At 58.7% G+C, this 19,883-nt stretch overlaps 1 protein-coding gene and 2 pseudogenes across 1 annotated transcript, besides 4 other annotated features; all 3 read right to left on the bottom strand.

Annotated features, from left to right (window-relative positions):
* Positions 1-15,867: a sequence feature (areas not merged during assembly with more than two copies in the genome that could not be assigned to a particular haplotype).
* Tc00.1047053507245.40 (dispersed gene family protein 1 (DGF-1), putative) lies at positions 1,836-12,218 on the bottom strand (the record flags this gene model as incomplete). The annotated part of the gene is made up of 1 exon (XM_804717.1): positions 1,836-12,218. One exon carries the CDS (start codon positions 12,216-12,218, stop codon positions 1,836-1,838), a length of 10,383 nt encoding a protein of 3,460 aa, XP_809810.1.
* Positions 7,309-7,357: a microsatellite.
* Positions 14,531-17,341, bottom strand: Tc00.1047053507245.20 (annotated as a pseudogene).
* Positions 15,868-16,729: a sequence feature (haploid, Esmeraldo-like haplotype).
* Positions 16,730-19,883: a sequence feature (areas not merged during assembly with more than two copies in the genome that could not be assigned to a particular haplotype).
* Positions 18,503-19,883, bottom strand: Tc00.1047053507245.10 (annotated as a pseudogene; the record flags this gene model as incomplete).

Genomic DNA, 19,883 nt, shown 5'->3' with positions numbered 1-19,883 from the left:
GAAGAGAGACAACAACTCTGCGGAGTAAAGTGACAGCCCCGCGGTGCTGCCTGCGGTCCACATGGCAGGACAAATTCCACGCACGCATAGTTCCGGACACCTCGCTGTTTGAGTGCCCAACAGAGCGTAAAAAAATACGAGTCCAAGACGGCATTTAAGCACGTGAAAAGGTCGGCCTGTTTTGTTTGATGGTGTTGGCGAGCAGTCCCACACAATCCAACCAAAATGACACGCCGGAAAGGATGGCGTCAGTTAATAATAAAAATAATTGCGTCAATGCAAAAAGCTGAAATTTGAGTTTTACACCCGAATCCGGGGGCGACAGTGGCATCAGAGTGTGCATGTGCGCAGGGCCTTTCGTGGGACGGTGCTGCCCAATCCCGCCGTGCCCCGACACAAAAGGGCAACATCAAAAAATGGGAGCACACTCTCCAGAAAGGAGTGACGGTTGGGCACTCAACCCCCGCTTCGTCCTACACGACATCCACATATGTGCACTCCGCCTCAAATACGTACCTCCCCGGACGCCGCATACATGACGTGTGGTTTCGTCACTCGCAATGTGTTTTTCCTCCCGCAAACAACAAAAAAAGGATGGCCATGGCGCAGCTCCACTCAGGGAAAGCAATCGGGGCAGACACGGGTGGCAGCCAGAGATCATACAAAATAATAATAAAAGGGCAATAACTCCTCCAAGCCTCGGAATCGTGCAATGTGCATCCCTCTTCTTCCACATTGACACCTCCTCAACAGAAATAATGCAACAGACACATGTGCCGCGCAATATCTTTCGCTGCCCCGCGTCCCATCTTACTACTTCCAATGACTGCCACGGCGGTATTTGCGTTACATCGGGGATGACTCCAAAATATCAGGCAGCATGCTGTGGAGAGTGGATGCCTAAAAAAATTGCCCACGTTATTGCCCAACACAAAATGACATCAAAAAGAAAAACTATTCGCGACTCAAGCTACCCGTGTGTGGCCGTCCTAAAGCAAACACTGAGACACATTTGGAGCGACGTAAAAGAAAAAAAGAGAAGGAAGAAATAGTGAAATAATCCACAGAAGTACATCGATACATATATGCATACACAAAGTGATACATCAATCCGCATAATTCTTCGTTCTTTCTCTCGTTGTTCCTTCTACACAGCATCAGAAGTATAAGGAGCGGCAGGCATGCCCTCCCACACAGTCATCGTGCAACAGGAAGGAGAGTCACTGCAGGCACCCGCACAAGAATAGAAACAAACCAACAAAAACCAACAATCAATGACGCGGTCGGGGCGGAGTCCGATGGGTGGCTGTGCAGCTGCACAGCCGTGGCCCCCACGCCCTCCCTTATATCAGCCAGCAACGCACACTCACAACCTCCAGGAGGTGACGCGTCGCAGAAGGGCTTCATCGATTGTTTTCCCTAACGTTTTCCCGAATGCATCCTATGGCCCGCACACCAGCCACCGCCGTCGAGCACGTCCTCACTACTAAGTACAGATATGAAAAAGAGAGAGAGCACCAGCCCCCATACTCGGTGCTGCAGCGGCGGGCGCAAAACACACGCACACACCCCTTCCGCATCCGCCCCCGGGCTAGCGTGATAAGCTCGATAATCCGTTGTCGTCGATAATCGATAAAATAAAATAAAAGCAACGAAGCAATCACCCAATCAATCTATGAATAATGGAAAGAGAGAAGATCCGCCAGAAGCATCTACGTCATGCCGCATCTGCGAGGGGCTTTGTGCCTTCTCGCCGGGTAACGAGACTGTTGGGGTCGGAGCCTTTCCACTTCAAAAAAAAAAATGCGCCAACTTTTTCGTCAAGGAAGGCATCTTCACCTGTCCAGAGGGGCATAATTAATGCTGCAGCTCGCACTGGATGCACCGTCGAACAAGCTCAGAGCGTCTGAGCGGGTGTCACCGGTCACAGACCGCAACGGCGGTGCGGGTGGTCGGTACGACAACGCAGCGGTGGTGCCTGAGGCGTACGACGATGACGTCACGTCGTGCGGCTTCTGTGTCTCGTCGCCGCTCTCCTCGTCATCGCGCAGCAGCGCCTCCAGTCCTCCACGCCGCGGCTCGCGCAGCTCCTGCCAGTGGCGGTCCTCCGCGTGCCACACAACGACACTGTACACAGTGGCCGCAAGCAGAACAGCGATCAGCAGCAGCACGATCGCCGCGTACGCCCTCGCACCGCCGTCGCTCGGCGCAAGATGGTTGGCCGCGCTCACCACGCACAGCGCCGCAAGCAGCACAAAGCTCGCCGCGCGCATCACCGTCAGGAAAGCCGAGCGCATCATGTTCGTGAAGGCAACCACGCCCGCACCCGCAAGCAGCACAGCAGCCATGCAGAAGTACTGGACGTGGCAGCCTCCCACGGGCGGGTGCACAGCAGCAATCAGGCACACCACACACAGCACCGACAGCTGGAACACGCACCAGTACACGTGGCTGCCCCTCATGTTCGTCAGCATGCCGCCGTACATCCGCTGCTGCGCCGCGGGGTGCCAATACCCGACGGGGTACAGCAGGCGCTCGTGCAGCGGCTTCCTCGAAAACTGCCAGTACCTCGTGAAGCTCGCGCCCACGTGGCGGGCAATAAAGTAGCACACGCCAGCAGGGAACGCCGCACCGTACAGCACGCCAACGGCACCAATCACGCGGTGCTGCACGCGGGCGTCGGGCATCGCCAGTGCGAGCACGGAGCCGAAGAAGATGCCGAGGTGCATCGCGTGCGCCACAACGTACGTCAGGCTCGGGAAGCGCATCGCCGCCCACGCACTCGCCGCGTCCACGCCGCGCCACCGCTGGAAGGCCGCCGTCACACCGCAGTGCACGCACCCGAACACAGCGGCCAGCAGCGCGTTGCCCACCACCATCCACAGCGGGTCACGGGCAGCGAACACCGACAGGAAGTACGGCAGCGCAACGGTGCTCGCACGCTCCTGCGCCGAGGCGCATGGCATCCTCGCAAACACGCCGAGCGCCTGCATCTCCAGAATGGAGCCCAGCCCGCCGGTCACCACCACGGCAACAGCCGCCGCACCCGCAACAACGCCGGTGATCGCCGAGAGGGCGCTGGCTGCGGCGGGCAGCGTGTTGGACCTGATCGTGAAGGACCCAAGCAGCACACCCTTGCAGCCGCCAAACACTGCCGCAGCGTCGCAGCGAATGACTATCGTCTCGTCGGCACCAATGAAATAACCGCGGTGCAAGGGCACAGCCAGCTCCAGGACGGTGGACGGATTCGTCGCGTTGCGCACCCACGTCGCGTTGCTCAGCATCGCTCCCCACGGACCGCCAAACCCGCTCGGCTGCACCGTCGACACCGGCACGAAGCTCAGGTGCGTGCCGAGCTGTGGGTCGCGTGCCCACCGAAACGGCGGCGGCAGCTCCACCATCAGCAGCGTCGGGACGGCGCTCCCACCGCCGCGAATGTCGTTCTGCGTCAGGCTCCCACCAGCAGCCGTCGTCGTCACGGCAAGCGTCGGGCACGCCACATCGCTCCACCACAGCGTGCTGCTCACCGACGCCGTCGGGGTCCGCGTGGGCGGCAGCGCCACCGTCTCCGTCATTTGCAGGGTCTTCGTCGGCCCGTACCGCGTCGGACTGTAGTGTGTCGTGCTTAGACTCGGCGTCCATGTTGAAGTCAGGCTGTGCGTCTCCGTCAGCGTCGCCGTGTGGCTCAACAGCGGCATGCCAGGCGTGCGGTTGCACCCGTCCACGTGCGGCAGGTACACCGGCAGGCAGTCGCGCCCGTACCCGCCCTCAGCACAGCGACAGCCGCACGACCCCGACATCGCCCTCGTCGCAGCTGCAAAGCAGCGCACGTCGGCGTCGCACACGCCACACGCCACGGGGCGGAATTCCCCGATGATGCCGGCGGACCTGTAGTGCATCGGCTGCAGCGCCTGCCCGTTCAGCGTCAGGCATCCCACAACAAACTTTCCGCCGGCACCCACAAGCGCAACGGTGCCGTCCATCACGACGGGCCCGCTACCGGCGTTCCCGTGGAGCGTCAGCGTGCTCTGCACGAGGTCCGCACGGCACGGGTACGACGGCAGCGACAGAAGCCTGCCACTGATGCTGTTGCCGCGCACCGAAAGCCACGACCCGGACGCAAACGACGCCGACCCCCGCAGCTCCAGCAGCGCGCCATCCGTCAGCACACCGACGTTGTCGTTCACCACGACGGCGGACGCGTTGGCCTCCGCCCCGCTGCCAAACACCAACCCATGCGCGGCGTACACCTGGCTCCCCGACACGCGCAGCACAGCGCCCCCCGACGCAACCACGCGCGCACTCGCGTAAAACGCAAATTCACCACCGAACACAGCCGCGTCCAGCGCGACACCGCCACCGACAAGCTCCAGCACGGTGCCGTCCACCACCACCGTTCGCCCACCAGTCATCACGGTCACGAGGGCAACGCCGGACACAACCAGCACGGACCGCACGAGCCGCAGACCCGACAGCACCAGCACCGGTGCGTACGGCGAGGACTGCGAGCCGGGAAGATACACAAGCGGCGTCGGCCTCGCGGCAACCAGCAGGGAGTCCGTCACCGTCAGCACTGACCCCGCAGGGAACGTGCCGCTCAGCACAAGCGCACCGTTCAGCGCCTCCACATCGCACACGGACAGCTCCACCGGCCCGCTCTCGTCGCTCCCCGCCGCTCCCGCACCGCGCAACCCTTCGCCCATCACGTACAGCACGGCACCGTTCAGCAGCGACACGTTCTGCACAACAATCCGCACGCCGTCCCGCGCCATCCACGGCACGTAGAGCACAGGACTCACGCCGTCCAGCACAACGTGGCGCAGAGTCACCTCGCTCACACCGGCAGGCACAACGAACACCGACTGAACCGTCACGCCCTCGCGGACAAGCACACTCGGCGCAGTGCTCACAGCGGGCGGCAGTGCAGGAGCTCCCACAGGCACGCACGCCTCGCCGTACCCGCCGCTGCCGCACAAGCACACGCACACACCGTTCCTCATGCTCGCAGACGCCGTCCCGGGCGCGTAGCAGTGCGTGTCCCTGTCGCAGTCGCCGCACCCAGCAACGTCGATGCGCCCAGCGTCGCCAAAACCAGCCGCTGCGTACTCCTCCGCCGTCGACAGGGCACGTCCACCAGCGTCGTTGCACGCCACCCTCACATGCGCCCCAGCCGCAAGCGACAGGCTCAGCGACAGCATCCGCGGCAGCAGCGCTCGGTTGCGCACAAAGCTCAGCGTGCTCCCAGCAGCGGTCACGGCGCCAGCGGCGTAGAGCATCTCCCTCGAGACACCGTCGTGCACGTTGCCCTTCGCCAGCAGCATCGACCCGCCATCCAGGCTCACCGTCGAATAAAACGCCGCCGCGTAGTCCTCCGTCGACGAGAATTCGCTCCGCACAAGCGCCACAGCGGAGTCCGACACGCTCACAGCCCCACGCACAGACACCGCGTGCTTGCACAGCAGGAAGTCGCTGTCAACAAACGCCACCACGGAGCCGCCACTGGTCGCAACGCCGCCCTCCACCGACACGCACAGCCCCAGCGCCGTCTGCACCGACAGCCCGTCCACGTACAGCGCACCGCGCGACGAAAGCGCCACGCCGCCAACAAACAACACGCCAACAGCGTCGCCGAACACAGCCGCCACCTGCGTGCGCGCGATGGTCAGCACGCTACCCGTCAGATTCACGTTGTGCACCACGAGGCACGCGGACGCGTCGCCAAGGTCGTAGGCGCCGCGGTACGCAACACGCTTCTCTGCGACCAGCACCGAGTCCACCACAGTGACGCGCGAGCCCGGCGAAAACCGGCTCGCCACCACCACGCCGCCGCCGGAGCGCGACTCAAGCCCGCTCACCAACACATCGACGCGCTCGCCAGCAGGCGGGTCGGACCGCCACCCGACAACGTACAGGCTTGCTCTGCCCAAAAACGTGCAGTTCGCCAGCGTCACGTTGCGCACGCTCCCTGACATCGACTCCACGTCCACCACGACGTCTGCCGCAAAGGTCACACCAACGTAGCACGCCACCGACGTCCCGAGACCGGCGTTCACCTTCACATCCACACGCACGTCCCGCACGCACAAGTCGGCGCCGTCAGTGCTCGGTGGCTCGGGGACAGCAACGGGCAGGCACGCATCGCCGTGGCCGCCCTCCGCGCACCTGCAGGCGCAGCCATCACTCGAGGCCGTCGTCGTGTACGCGGGGAAGCACGACGTCGCAAGGGTGCATGGGTCGCTGCAGGTCAGAATAGTGACATTGTACACGGACGGTATGCTGTATTCCGCCTCCTCCTCGCCTTTCACAGTGTTGCACGCGGCCACAATCGCTCCGTTTGTGATATCGCGGGGCCTTTTGGGTATCCATAGCGCTGTCGGCGTGCCAGCGCTGGACATGAATCGGTTGCCGGACACAGACACCGTGGAGTCACGAAGATTCACCCTGGGGTTAAAAACAGCAAAAGCTTCCGATGGTGATTCACGGCAGAGGTTGCCGCTCACCTGCAGCCAGGAGTTGTAGTAGATGTTGAAGGAGTAACCTGAATAAAACACAACCGAGCTTCCCTGCATGTCGTTGCCCTGAAACAAAACCGCTGACCAGGACTCCACACGTAACGCCAAAATTACTAATAAAAAGTACTTCACCGGCATCGAAACAATGTTACCTCGGATCACCACGGCAGAATTGTTCAGTACACTCAGCGACAAAGAATGCCTAGACCCTCCAAGATATATCAGAGTACCGTTAGCGCCAGCCATGTGAAAAGTGTTGCCCACCACCGCAAACAGGGAGTGCCACGACACGCTCAGCGAAGATCCAACAACGTGAATGGCGCTTGACGATGCCCTCACGCTATGAAACACATTGCCGCTCAGCACCACCGCGGAGTCTTTGCTGATCACCAGCTCATTCATCGAGACACACGACGTCCTCATAACTTCCAAACCCGACCGAGGGATCAGCCTCGTGACCGTGAAGCGGTTCCCGTTGATCGTGATGTTCGTGCGCGGTGGAAACACACCCTCCGGACTGAGCAGCGCGTCACGGAACGTGTTGCCGGTGACGACGATGTTCAGCGACCCCACAGCGGCGTACGCGTTGCCCAACAGCAACAGCACGGCACCGTCCCTCCACGTGCATCCATCGAACGTGACGCTCGCCACGTCGCCCGTCATCGCCCCTATCAGCACCGTCAGGCTCATGCCGCCCCCGCTGAACGTCACATTGCGGTAGCACAGCCACGACAGCCCGCTCCCCACTGCCTGCGCCACCTCGGGGTACACCATGTCGCTGATGCACTCACCAACAGGCGGCGATGGCGGCGATGGCGGCACTGGCGGCGGCGGCGGCGGTGGCGAGCCAGCAGGCACAGGCGCCGGGACGCACACATCGCCGTGCCCTCCAGCAGCGCACTGGCACTTGCAGCCAATGACCGCCGTCGTCAGCGGGGCAAAGCAGTCGCCCTCCTTCGTGCACTCACCGCACGCGGCAACCGTCGTCACGTTGGTGATGCCGTTCAGCTCCAGTTCAGCTGCCGTCGTCACCACACGTCCCGCAATCGTCAGGCACCCAGCAACGAAACGGTAGCCGGTGTCAGCCTGCGATAGCAGCGAGACCGACAACCCCGTCGAGCCCATCCTGCAGCCCGTCAGCGTCACAACACTGCTGCCGTCGATGTTCACAGTAGTTATTAGGGAGTAACAGAACATCGCACCCAATTCCACGTCGTTGTCGCGCCAATCCAGCCAGCTTGACTGCTGAACAGTCCACAAGTTACGTGAATAGATGGCGCAGAACACGGAACCGCTGTTCCCCACCACGCGCAACACGCTGCGATATGACACGCTGAATCCGTAGTGCTGATACAAGAGGCTTGTCCCGGAGGCCATTGCATTTTTGAGGAGCGCAAAAACAGAGTGATCACTGACACTGAGCCTGTACACGTAGAACAGGTGTTCGTAACCATCAAGGCCGCAGTACCGTGCGTACAGCGAGCTGCCAGCCACGAGCGACAGCGTCCCGGTCGAGTACAAACCCAAAGAACCGTAACCAAATGCACGCGCCCTGACGTTGCTCACCAACAGCGAGGACGCACTCAACACAACGTTCTGCAGAATCATAACGCTCCACATGTTGCTCACAGATTCCAGCAACTGGACTTCGGAGAACTGCACCGCGTCAACCTCCGTGACAGCAATGTCGCAGTGCTGCGGGAGGGCGAGTGCAAAAGCAACAACGGAGGAACGCATCACCGTCCGGCTCACGCGGATCAGGACACCGGCTGACTCGACCACCTCAGCACCCCCAACAAACCGCAGCGAAGCACCCTCACGGAATGTGCACCCAGTGAGCGTGATGTTGATGGGGAGATACAGCGGCATGCTGCTGAGAGAGAACGTCAGCACAGCACCCACGCCGCTGAATGTCACACCCACGTAGCAGTGGTGCGTCTTCCACATGTTCAGCGTGAGGTTCGTCAGCGTCTGGTCCACCACGCAGCTCGTGTCGCCGTCGACGGCTCTCTCCGGCACGGGCAGCACAACCGCATCGGGCACCTCGAGGGGAAGACACGACGCGCCATGCCATCCGTCCTTGCAGCCGCACGAGCACGAGCCGCGGTCCACCGACTCCGTCCCGGGCATGTAGCACGCAGCGTCGTCGTTGCACGTGCCGCACCTGAACAACAACACACCCTCCGGAAACACACCGTCGTACGACACCTCCTCACCGCCCTGCAGGTTGCACCCAACCACAAACCGCGCGGGTGACGTCACAATCGTGCTCCATGGAGCAATTTGCGCAAAGGCTTTACTCGAGTCCACCTGACGGTTGTTTGATAGCACCACGGTGGTGCCGCTGCCCAACAGCTTCACTTTGTACAAGGAATTAGGCATACCTATTATTGAAGCTGCACTTACGTTGTTGCCAGTCACACGCCACTGCGCACCACCCTCGAGTGTCACCGAGGCAGACAAACGCACCAGCGCGGGTTCAAAAAACAGTGTGATGCCAACAAATGTACAGTCCGCCACTCGCAGCAGCCCAGCGGAGCTCACGGTGGTATCCCCGTAAAAATAAATGCCGCTACCTGCGCTCATTTTGTTATTCTCCACGTCAAAGTAGCCCCCGTTCTTCAAAACAGCAGATTCAAACAAAACAGCGGATTCCAACGGAACGTACTCCTCCGCTCCCCTCAGCGTATTTCCCTTCATAATGATCCCGCCACCATCAACAACAACAAAGGATAAGCGTACTGCGTAACTTTCCCCTTCAATGACGTTGTCGAGTAACAGCAGTGACGAGTTCACACCAAGAGTAAACCTCTGGAATTGGATGGCGTGGCTCGACGTCATCACAAACGTACAGCCCGCCACCAGTACCTGGGAGCTCGTGCCAAAATCACCCTTAAACTCCAAATCACCAGCATCCAGCATCGAGGATGTCACGCTCACGTGCACGCGCGCACCACTCCCCCTGATCAACAGGCCCATGAGGACGCACTGCAGCAGCGTGATGTTGAGTGTCTGTTGTGGCGCGTCGAAGCTCCACAGGTCCAGCACGATCGCGGCGGTGAAGGTCACGTTGACGAAGCACAGACCACGCACACCGGGATCAGGATCGTCCACGGAGCTGATGCTGCCACCGTGCACGCAGCGGACCTCCGTGTCCTTCGCATCGGAGAGCGGGAGCGGCCCAAGGCCGTCCGGAACCGCAGCTGGCACACACGTGTCACCGTGGCCGCCAGCAGCGCACACACACTCACAGCCGCTGATGCTGCTCGTCCTCGCTGCAAAGCACACGGCGTCCACCGTGCACGCACCACAGTCCAGTGCCGTCACGGGCACTCCAATATTGAGGTCGTCTTGGTAATCCGTCACAGGTGAGCCCCTTGCCTCGTTGCACACGCCGTAGATGGTCGGGAGTTCGTCGTACGGTGGTGGCCAATCGTTTGTCATGTATGCATGTGTCAACGAGTACGAGCCGTGAGTGAAGTTGTTGTCAATTATCGACCACACACTCCGATCGCAAAACGCAACGCCGTTTTCGTCGGCCACGTACACAACGTAGGCGGTGCGGAACTCGTTGTTGCGGTGCACCAGCCAGCTGCCGCCAGTCACAGTCAGCGTTTTTGCCATGAGCATGGCGAAGCCGAGACGGAACTCGCTGGACACAACCTGCATCACGCTGCCGCCATCCACCACAACGTCCCCAAAATCACACGCCCCTTTGTAGATGTTAATGCTCGACACACTCCACGAGCTGTTCTGTATGGAGAACACGGAGCCGCCGCTCACACGCAAATCCGACGCAAGAGCGTACATTACTTGCATCCGCGACATAACGACGCAGTTGTCCATGTAGAAGACGCTGGACAGGTTTGCGCCGAGGCCGCGCTCCACGAGGATCGCAGCGCACGAGCCCCCGCCACACGCCAGCATCGACCGCGTCATGACAAACCGCGTCGACAGAAGCCGGACGCCGTCCAGGACAAGCGCGGGGCCGTACCGAAATTCCGCATGGCCACGGGTCGTCGGCACGTACTGCGACCCGCCAACCGTCGCGCGCAGCGTTGAGTTCGCCAGCAGCACACTCGAGTGCAGCGGCATCGCGCCATGCAGCACGATCGTGCCCTCCAGCGACGTCAAATTCGCCATGTTGACGAGGACGTGCGGCATCAGGCGCGCCGTGCTCTCGCTGAGGCCACCAATCCGCAGCTGCGCGCCGCCCGCAAGCACGCAGTGGCGCAGCGTCACGTTCAGCGCGTCAGCGAACACGTCCAACAAGCGCAGGTCCACCGTCACAGTGATCGGTCCGCTGAACACCACCGAGTCGAAGCACGCCGTCGCACGCCAGCCGCCAACCGTCACCGACTCCGTCAGCGTCACGCCACTCACGCAGTCCTGTGCACCGCCACCACCGCCAGACCTCGCAGGCGGCACGTCAAACGGCACGCACGCGTCGCCCACGCCGCCGGCACGGCAGCTGCACACGCAGTCGGTGAACGACGCCGTCAGCGCATCGAAGCACGCCAGCGCGGCCGCACAGCCATCGCACGGCACCACGCTCACGGAGGGCAGGCCGGCCATGCGGTAGTCGCCGCTGCTCTGCAGCACCCGGCCGCCGGCACTGTTGCACTGCACCGACACGACGCCGCTCGTGATTGCCAGCCCAGAGACAAGCGTCGCGCCAGTGGCAGCGCAGCGCGCAATCGACACGGTGCCGCCGCTCAGCGTCACACCCGACAGCGAAGCCACCGACGACGCCTCGCCCACCGCCCACACGTCGTGAATGTCCAGCCACCCGCCGCCACCGATCGTCCCACCGCCGCAGCGCACCAGCGACGACGCGACAGACCCCTCGACGCCCACGAAGCGCAGCACCGAATCAAACACCGCGAGGCGCTCGCCAAGCACAATGCCGCCGCCGCCGCTCACTACCGACACGTTCGTCACGGAGAGCACCGAGTGGTTACGCAGACTGAGGCGCGACGAGTTCGCCACATGCAACGCGGACGCGGTCGGACCGCCCGACGCCTCCAGCAACACGCCGTCAAACACCACAGCGCTCGACAGCAGGTCCATGCCGCCGCCAACGTGCACCGCTGACCCGCCCGCCTGCGAAGACCTCAGCACAGTGCTGCTCACACGCAGCTGCGACTGCAACAGCGACGTCGCGTACAGCACAAGCGGCGACGCCACAGCGTCCGTCAGCCCGCTCAGCTGCGAGTAGCGCATCGGTCCCGCCGTAATAATCGTCGAGTCACGGACCGTCACGTTCGTGTGTGCCGGCAGGTTGTGCACAAACACGAGCGAGCAGTAGCTCCCGGACAACCCGATCGCGCTCACCTCCAGGCTCCGGTCACTCGCCGCCTCGCCGCTGTAGCCCCGCACGTAGATCTGCACACCGCCGTCGCACACGCAGTTCCTCAGTTCGATGCGCAGCGGGCCGGGAAGCATCGCCGCAACGTCAAACACCACAGCCACGCCGTTCGTGATGTACACGCCGTCCATCAGCACCGTGTCCACGGCGCGGCCCACCGTGATGGCTCTGTCCACCGTGCCGCCCCGCAGTCGCAGCACCACCGCATGCACAGCAGTCATCCACGCCGCCGCCGCAACCAGCACCAACGCCACAAGCAGCGCCACACGCACAGCCGCAATGGCCCTGCACCGCACACGGTGCCGGCCGCGCGGACACGCACCCACAGAAGACCACATCCACAAACCCAAACAGGTACCAACAGGGCAGTCGTGGTGTGTTACTCTCGACTCGTCGACCGTAACTCCTGCTTCGCAGATCCTTTTCTACAGATGGCAAACCCAGATACACGATTCCGATAGGTCGTTATCCCACTACTGCTGCTAATCCTACAGCAATTAATCCCTAACACCTTGAAACGATAGTTGTGCTGGTCAAACAAAAGTATCTCTATCTGCTTGCTCAAAAAAGGAAAAGGAAGCAACAAAAGTAACCAAACACAGTGGCACGCAGAGGCATCCGGTCACAGACAGTCCCCACCAATGCACAGCCATCGACACAAAAAAGCACAGACGCCACAACGCCGGTTACACCATCGCCCTCCCACCGCCAACGCAGCCCCACACAACCACCATGCAGAGTGGCAGGATCCCAGCAAAAAGACATACAACCACTGGCACCGCTCTTGCAACCAAAAGGCTCCACCACAGAGCAGTCCCAATGCCGTGAAAAACACACAGGGGCCGAGACACACCCATGTGGCAGCGTTACAACCGGCAGCCATCAAGCGCGCCAAAGGAAGAAATGGTAACACGGAAGAGGAGTGAAGGACTCACCGTTCGCCAGCAGTTAAGGCGTCCTTCCTCCCTCACGCGGGTCGGCACTTCACAGCGAGCAGCGGCATCATAAGCGCACAAGGCACACACAGGAAGGGAAAGAAAAAGAGCAGCAGTCAAACACAAAAAAAAAAGTATCCACATTAATTGTTGTTTTCCCTCTTGTTTTTAGAACAAATACGACGACCCGCACGCCAGCCAACATCCCGCCCGCAGCACTTTTAGGAGTCACACAGCGGGCTCCCGCCCTCCCTCCTCGCAAGCCACCATGCCCGGGCAGAACGTCAGGACGACCACCTGCGACACGGAAAGCCACCCGAAGCTGCGGCTACAATGCGCCGTGTGGGCTGCACAACAACTCTCCGCATCATGCGCGGTCGTCCCTAGCTCACGCAAATCACCTCCGACGCGTCGCAGTACGCAACGAGATATATGGCGAAAAGGCTCCCTGCGCCACCCACAGCAGGAAGGTCAGTGCCGCACACACAACGCCCACTACAAAAACAGCGCTGCAGTAGCGGCAACTCTCCGGCAAGCAGCACAGTGCTAAACATCAAGCAGGCACGCACGCAAACACATGCATGCCGCAAAGACCAAAATTGTACTCATAGGCAACGCCACCCACGCCGCATCGCAAAAAAGAGCCATGCGCACAGCACACCCACGACAGAAACAAGAGGGACGGGGCGCACCCAATTCCATGGCACAGTCCTTTACTTCTCTCTGCCCCGACGGGTTATCGTTACGCCTCACAGCAGGTTGTGGTGGGTGGCGCCCCATACTCACAGTGTGGCACGGCGCACACAATCCGCTCAATTCCGAGTGCTGTCAGCAGGCCGGCGTCCAGTCACCCTCGTGCCGTCACAACTGAGGAAAACAAATAATCGTTGTCACGGACCAGCGATGCCTCTAGCGGAAAAGAAAAAGTGATCGGGGCATTTCAGCAGCACAGCCAGCAGAGGGACAGTCAACGGGAAACAAAGACAACAATTGGAAGTAGGCACGGCACAGAATAAAATGAACCGCAGTGATTTGCCAAAACAAAAAAAAGAAAAAAAAAGGGTGAGAGTCGAGCGGGACTTCACAAACGTAAAAAAAAAATTAGTGAAAATTGATTCAGCAGTACTTTTATTACATGCGCCAAGCAGCACAAAACGACCATGTGTTTGTGTATGCACATTGCCCGCACCAAAGAAAAAAAAAAGAATTAAAGTAAAAAAAATAGATTTTACTCTTCCAGCAGCCCAAATAACATTTCACACATTTCATGCGGCGTCCGGCCTGCTCCTCCACTCCTCCTTTCGTGCAGTCCGTGAAACGCACGGCAATGAGGCCGGCACCGCGTGCGGGCAACAGACGCAAACAAAAGAGGGGGAAACACGTCACGCATGACGGTGTGTCTGTTAAGCAGACATTGGGGGAAAAGGGATTTTAAAAAGGGTAAAAAACAAACACAAAAGCACGCGGAGATGCTGATTATCCCAACAAGGCACCTGCGCCAAAAGAAAAAGAGAAAGAGAAACAAAAAAATAATAAAAAAATCTCTGGAAAAATGCAGTGAGTACTGCTGGAAAGCTGAATACTTTTTCCCCACGGGAAGTCGCAACTTCACTCTCCATGCCCTCTTCAGCACAGAGCTGTCATGTCTCACACCCCCAGAAGCAGCAGCAATAATAGCACCCGAAACACACACCCGTGCACGGCGCTGTCGCCCTCTACACCCATGGACACCAACCCGGCGATATCCTCCAAACCAAAAAGTTCATTGTCCAAGGGCGGCGCTGCGTTGAACTCCGATGGGATCTTGGACTCCGCAGGCGCTGTGCTCGGATGAGTCGGTGCGGTGCCAAAGCCGTCCAGCACACTATCGTTGCGTTGAACAGTTGCTGGGTCTGTGCGGGGCTCAGGGATTTCTGTGGCGCCATCCGCGGGCGTCGCGTCGGTGGTGCTGAGTGAATCGGGGCCGCTGTTCGTGCCCACGGCAGTGTGAGCATGCGTGTCCCATTCAGGGCCAGCGTCCTGTCTGTCGCTGGCGAGCGTGTTGGCAGCGGACGGCTGCCCGCGCTCAACGCTGGAGACAATGCAGGCACCATTCCACCGCTGCTGGGTTCCTCCTCTTTCACTTCCCCCGTACCACCTGAGGTGAATGGGCCAATGGCATCAGCAGAAGATGTTTGCATGGAAGCTGCTGGACCATTTTTATTCCCTAATGGCTGCGCTGGTGAGTGTTGACTTTGCGGTGGTGATGATGTGGCGTCTTGCCGCTTTTCACTCATGACGACGGCCTCGTTGGCGGATTGAAGAAAGGTTTCACTCGCAGTATTGTTTTGAGGCGCACCTTTCGAGACCGGCACCTTCGCCACTGGAGTGCCAACGACGATCTTCTTCATTACCGCCTTGAGCTTGGCATTGCTCAATATGCGGTTGTACAGCAGGACGTTGCTCACCGTCACATGAACGTCGTCCGAGTCCCCCGCACGCTCCCCGCCAATGTAGGAGTGCGATGTGCTGTGGGAACTCAACACTGTTTTTAGCTCTTTAAAGAAGTCCTCATTATCCTCATATTCCTTTTCGCTGTCGTACATCAGCAATCCATCCACGTACACAATCAAATGCTTAAAATAATATTCCATTCCCAGTGCCACCCGATATTTTCTGCCCCGCATCCGGTTGCGATCCCCCGACAAACTCCGAGTGTTGCCGTTGATTGCTACCTCCCACTTATTTTCATTCGTGTACGACAGACAAAAGAGCACCGTGTGGCCGGGGTCATGTAGCTTCACACCCGTCAAAGGGATAGAGCTGCTGCTGCCTGCTTTCGGCACCTCGCGGACGGACACCGTCGCCATGAGGGGTGAAATTCTTGTCCGCAAAGTGGTACGGCTGATTCGGCCCCATGTCGCCAACAGGCCGCTCCGCCCCTGCTCCGGGTCCTTTGAACGTCAATCCACCATCGGGAGTACTTTCCACTCCCCCGCAAACGGCTGCATTCACGCAGAGGTACTCGTCTCTCCATGTGCTGTCAGTTGACGTGCTGGATAAGAGGCCAACCAGCCCTTTAGTGAGGTCACCATCATCACATTCACTGCGCCAATTATTCTTTTTATTCCCGCAGCGGTACTCCTTCGCAATTTGCGCGTCCCTTTCCTTCCATGCAGCCAACACCTCCTTCATGTCCTCCAACTTCTCCGTCATGTCCACAAAAGTAATGTTGTACTCACCGTCCTCTGCAGCAGCGACCTCGTACGAGCAGTACAATCTCCTCGCTTCTATCGGATCTTTCCGTACCTGCAGTTCAATGGAGTGCGGCAGAGTGCTGGCGGCGACCTTCTCACCCACAGCGGATACCGGCCCAACATCATAAATTCGCCGCAGGTCCGACAGCCACAAGTGAAGTCGACGCGTTTCTTCTTTACCGTCCGTCTCGGAACATACCGGCCGACTGACGAGGATGACTTTCTGTCCGTCGATCGTCGCGCTGACGAAGCCACCCTGCACGCCGTGCCCCACACGCGCGAAAGAGTGTCGTATGCCTCCGTCCACCGACTCCCCCTTTTCGTCCGACGTGTAAACCCCGCGGCTGCCGTCCGCACTCGACGTCATCGTGACGAGATCTCTGTCCTTCCATGCAAGAACCGCAGGCCGGATGCATCCCGCAGGACTCGTATCCCTTGAAAACTCCCATTCATAAGTAAAACCTTTGGCAAGGATGACCAACGAAACGACCTTTCCATCATCCTTCAAGGCGTGAGTGGGCAGCACCGAGAAATCGTCCCCCAACCGAATGCCTGCGCCACCACCACCCAAAAGTTGTCTGAAGGGTTTGGGAATGGGTTTGAAATCCTTCAAAAAGCTGTCAAGATTCGAAGTGCCGCTTCCATGCCACGCAAACCCCATCTTCCTCTCATCCTCATCGTCATGCGGAACGTCACCCTCCGCCATCCTGGGCGTCCGACAGTCATCACCAGCCACCTTCGTCAGTGGAGCCCCTGACTTGCCATAACCCCCAACAAGAGTCCTTTTATACCCCCATCATCCACAATAGCTGTTGGGCGCAACGGGGGTCAAAGCTAATGCCGTAATGATCACGATGGCACTTCCCTTCCTCCACGTCCACTTATCGCTGTCAATCGAATTTGCAGCACCAACAACACACGATTTACTATCCGTGGTACTTGTGTAATGCGCTTCAACGATAGCCACAACAGCGCCTTTCACTTAAGCAAGAGAAGATGCACGGAAGGAATCCAACGTATGTATCATAGATTTGTTCTCTGCATCATTAAACAAATCCCCTCATTTAAAATGATTCCATTCCTTGAATTGCCCTCCTTGCCATAAGTGGCTTCACTGCCGCACATCATCACGACGAGGAGAAGCAGCACCGCAGAGTAGAAGAGATGCCGGGACATGTTGGGCCTCTGCGACTCACCCTCTCTTCCTTCCCTCCTCCTTCCGCTGGATCCGGTCACGCGGCGACGGTTGTGTGTGCGGGGTGCCTTCACTGCAGCAACACGTGAGAGCATATAAATATGTGTGTGTGGGCGGTGTGTGTGCTGTTGGTCCTTTCAGAGCCCTCAGAGTGCACAGTAGCGTTTAGCGCTTGTTTGCTTGCTTCCTAGCGTGTCTGTGTTCAAGAAGTTGAGGGAAAAGGGAAAACAAGCCAAGTAAAGAGATGAGACAGCGAGCACCGCCACTCCGTACCGGCCATCGCGGGCGTCACGGCGGGCCGTCGGTGTGTGCGGGCCAGCCCTCACGCGGTGCAACACGCCACACCCAACAGGGAATGACAGACAGACAGACAGAGGGAGATGAATGGATGCCGTCAGGAGGCACTCACAATCAACATGGCCCGTGAGCATGCGGCCACTCCACGCAGGAAAACAGGAGAAGAGGGTGAGGGGAAAAAAGCAAGAAGCAGCACAACACACACGGAAGAAACAAATTGCGGGCGGAAAAAGCAGCGCCACGGCCCTCGCCCCGTCCGGCGAGTCCACACCAGCCCTCACACACACACACCATCGCAGTGCCGTCAGTCTGCGGAAGAAAAGATTCGGCCCTCCACACAACAAACGCACACACCGCCAGCAGTCATCCACCAATGGACAAGAACAAGAAGAGACACACCGCCACCGCCTCCAGTTCAATCCCACGGCCAACGAGACACGGCCACAGCCCCAAAGCCAGCAAACACAACGCACACGGAGCAAGAAATCACCCAAAGAGCCACACGCGAAAGCGATTCCTCACCCAGCCACGACGCGGCGCCTCAGTCCACGCGGTCACACGGAGTGAGCCATTTCTCCAATAGACCTTATTCGTCGCCCATCCCCTAAAGATGCTTCTGTTAGTGATGGGCCTTCAAACACAATAGAAGAAAATGGACAATGCAGTAACGCCGTGACACCGCCAGCCACAATGATTCCCTCATACCGGGGCAATTCTCCAATTACGCCTCGTACCCACACACAATCAACATACCATATAAAGATCACCCAATGTTTTTCACCAGAAGCCAAACAACCCCGCTCCCTCCCTAATTTCTTCGGTCACCGTTAAGTTCGATAGCGTTGGACATTTTGGCATCTGTGCGCGGTGCTGCCGCCCGGTGCTGGTGCACCCGCACCGCATGCTCACACAAGCATCCAAAAATATATAACTCCCACAATATTTCTTTTTACCACAAATCAAAAATGCCCCTTTCCCCAATTTGTTTTCCTATTTCGACGGTTATTCCTCACTTCGGTCAGCTTCGTCTCTTCAAAAGTCTCTGGATGATATTGGCACTTGGTACTGGCGCACCTTTTCCTCCAGAACGCCGCAATCCCCTTGCTTTCTTCCTCGCTCACATTATTGGAGTCGACGAAATCACATCTCTGCCAGCCAGTCATCGGCGTGCTGTCTGCGTGCTGCACATAAATAATATCCCACGACATGTCTCGGAATAACTCCTCCCAACCATTAAAATATGCCGCCAGGCACTCAGTGAACTGCCGCACAGTGCTGGCGGTGGTGTGGCGCCCACCCGCCGTATTCATCCGCAGCCCAACCAGCGTCATTGGATTGGACTCTGAAAAACAAAGCCGTCCACCAGCAAAAATTTCGTGGCCCACGGTGTGTGCAGCACCCCGTACTTTATTTTACGGATCGTTTTTTCATATTCACTCGGCAGCAAACCCTCATCTCCCTTGGGATGCAATTCAGGGCCAACTTCAAGACGCAGGGCTTTGCTTGACGTCCTGTTGGCGGCTCAAACTCCGTGAGTTTCGTCGCCATTGCCTTGGCAAAGGCACTCTCCGTGAACGATTTCAAAGCAAGCCATCCAAAAAATATTGGCAAAATATTATCCCTCGACGCCAACATCAGCCTCAAAAAGCCATTTTATTCTGCTACACTTGGGAGGCGTTCCAATGTCCGTTCCCCGAGGCAATCAGATATCGCTGCATTGAAAGGGGTCACTCCGCCTGCGTATATTTCCCGAACAACTTTCACAGGCTTGTGGGACGGATCCTCAGAATACCGTGGCGACTCACCTCCCTGTGAAAAGTACTCCTTCGCAGTTCCCTCGTTGATCGATTGCAATGCAAACTTCACCGCTCCACAGCGTCCATTAAACGCCTCCTCATCAAAGACGTGACGTGGAATCGGTCCCAAAAGATGCATTTGTTTTTGACCTCTTTCCAGCATTCCGCTTGTTTCTCTTTGGTCCCACCACGCGCCATCCAGGCGCACATCGCCTTCACATCCACCTCGTCGGGGCAATTCACGATGGTTCGCGCGGCTTGCAGTTGCTTCGCCCACTCATCATAGTTGGCTACCTTTGGAATGACACCACAATCATGCCCCATCCAGAAGTAGGCGCAAAATGTCTCGGTGGCGGCGTTCCCTCCTTTGCCACACCGTAGATAATATACACATTCCTCCCATGCCCCCTCAAACTTCTCAACTCCGAGACGCACATTTCCTCATCGCTGCATCTTGTCACCGCTCTGGTGGTCTTGTCAGACACGCACGCACCTCGTCCACCAAAACAGTGAACTACCACTTGTAGTTTCTCGGCATCGCAGT

Source organism: Trypanosoma cruzi, genomic scaffold, assembly GCF_000209065.1.
Source record: "Trypanosoma cruzi strain CL Brener 1047053513297 genomic scaffold, whole genome shotgun sequence".
NCBI classification, from domain to species: domain Eukaryota; phylum Euglenozoa; class Kinetoplastea; order Trypanosomatida; family Trypanosomatidae; genus Trypanosoma; species Trypanosoma cruzi.
Note: the sequence above shows the minus strand (reverse complement) of the source record. Positions and strands in the feature narration are given on the sequence as shown.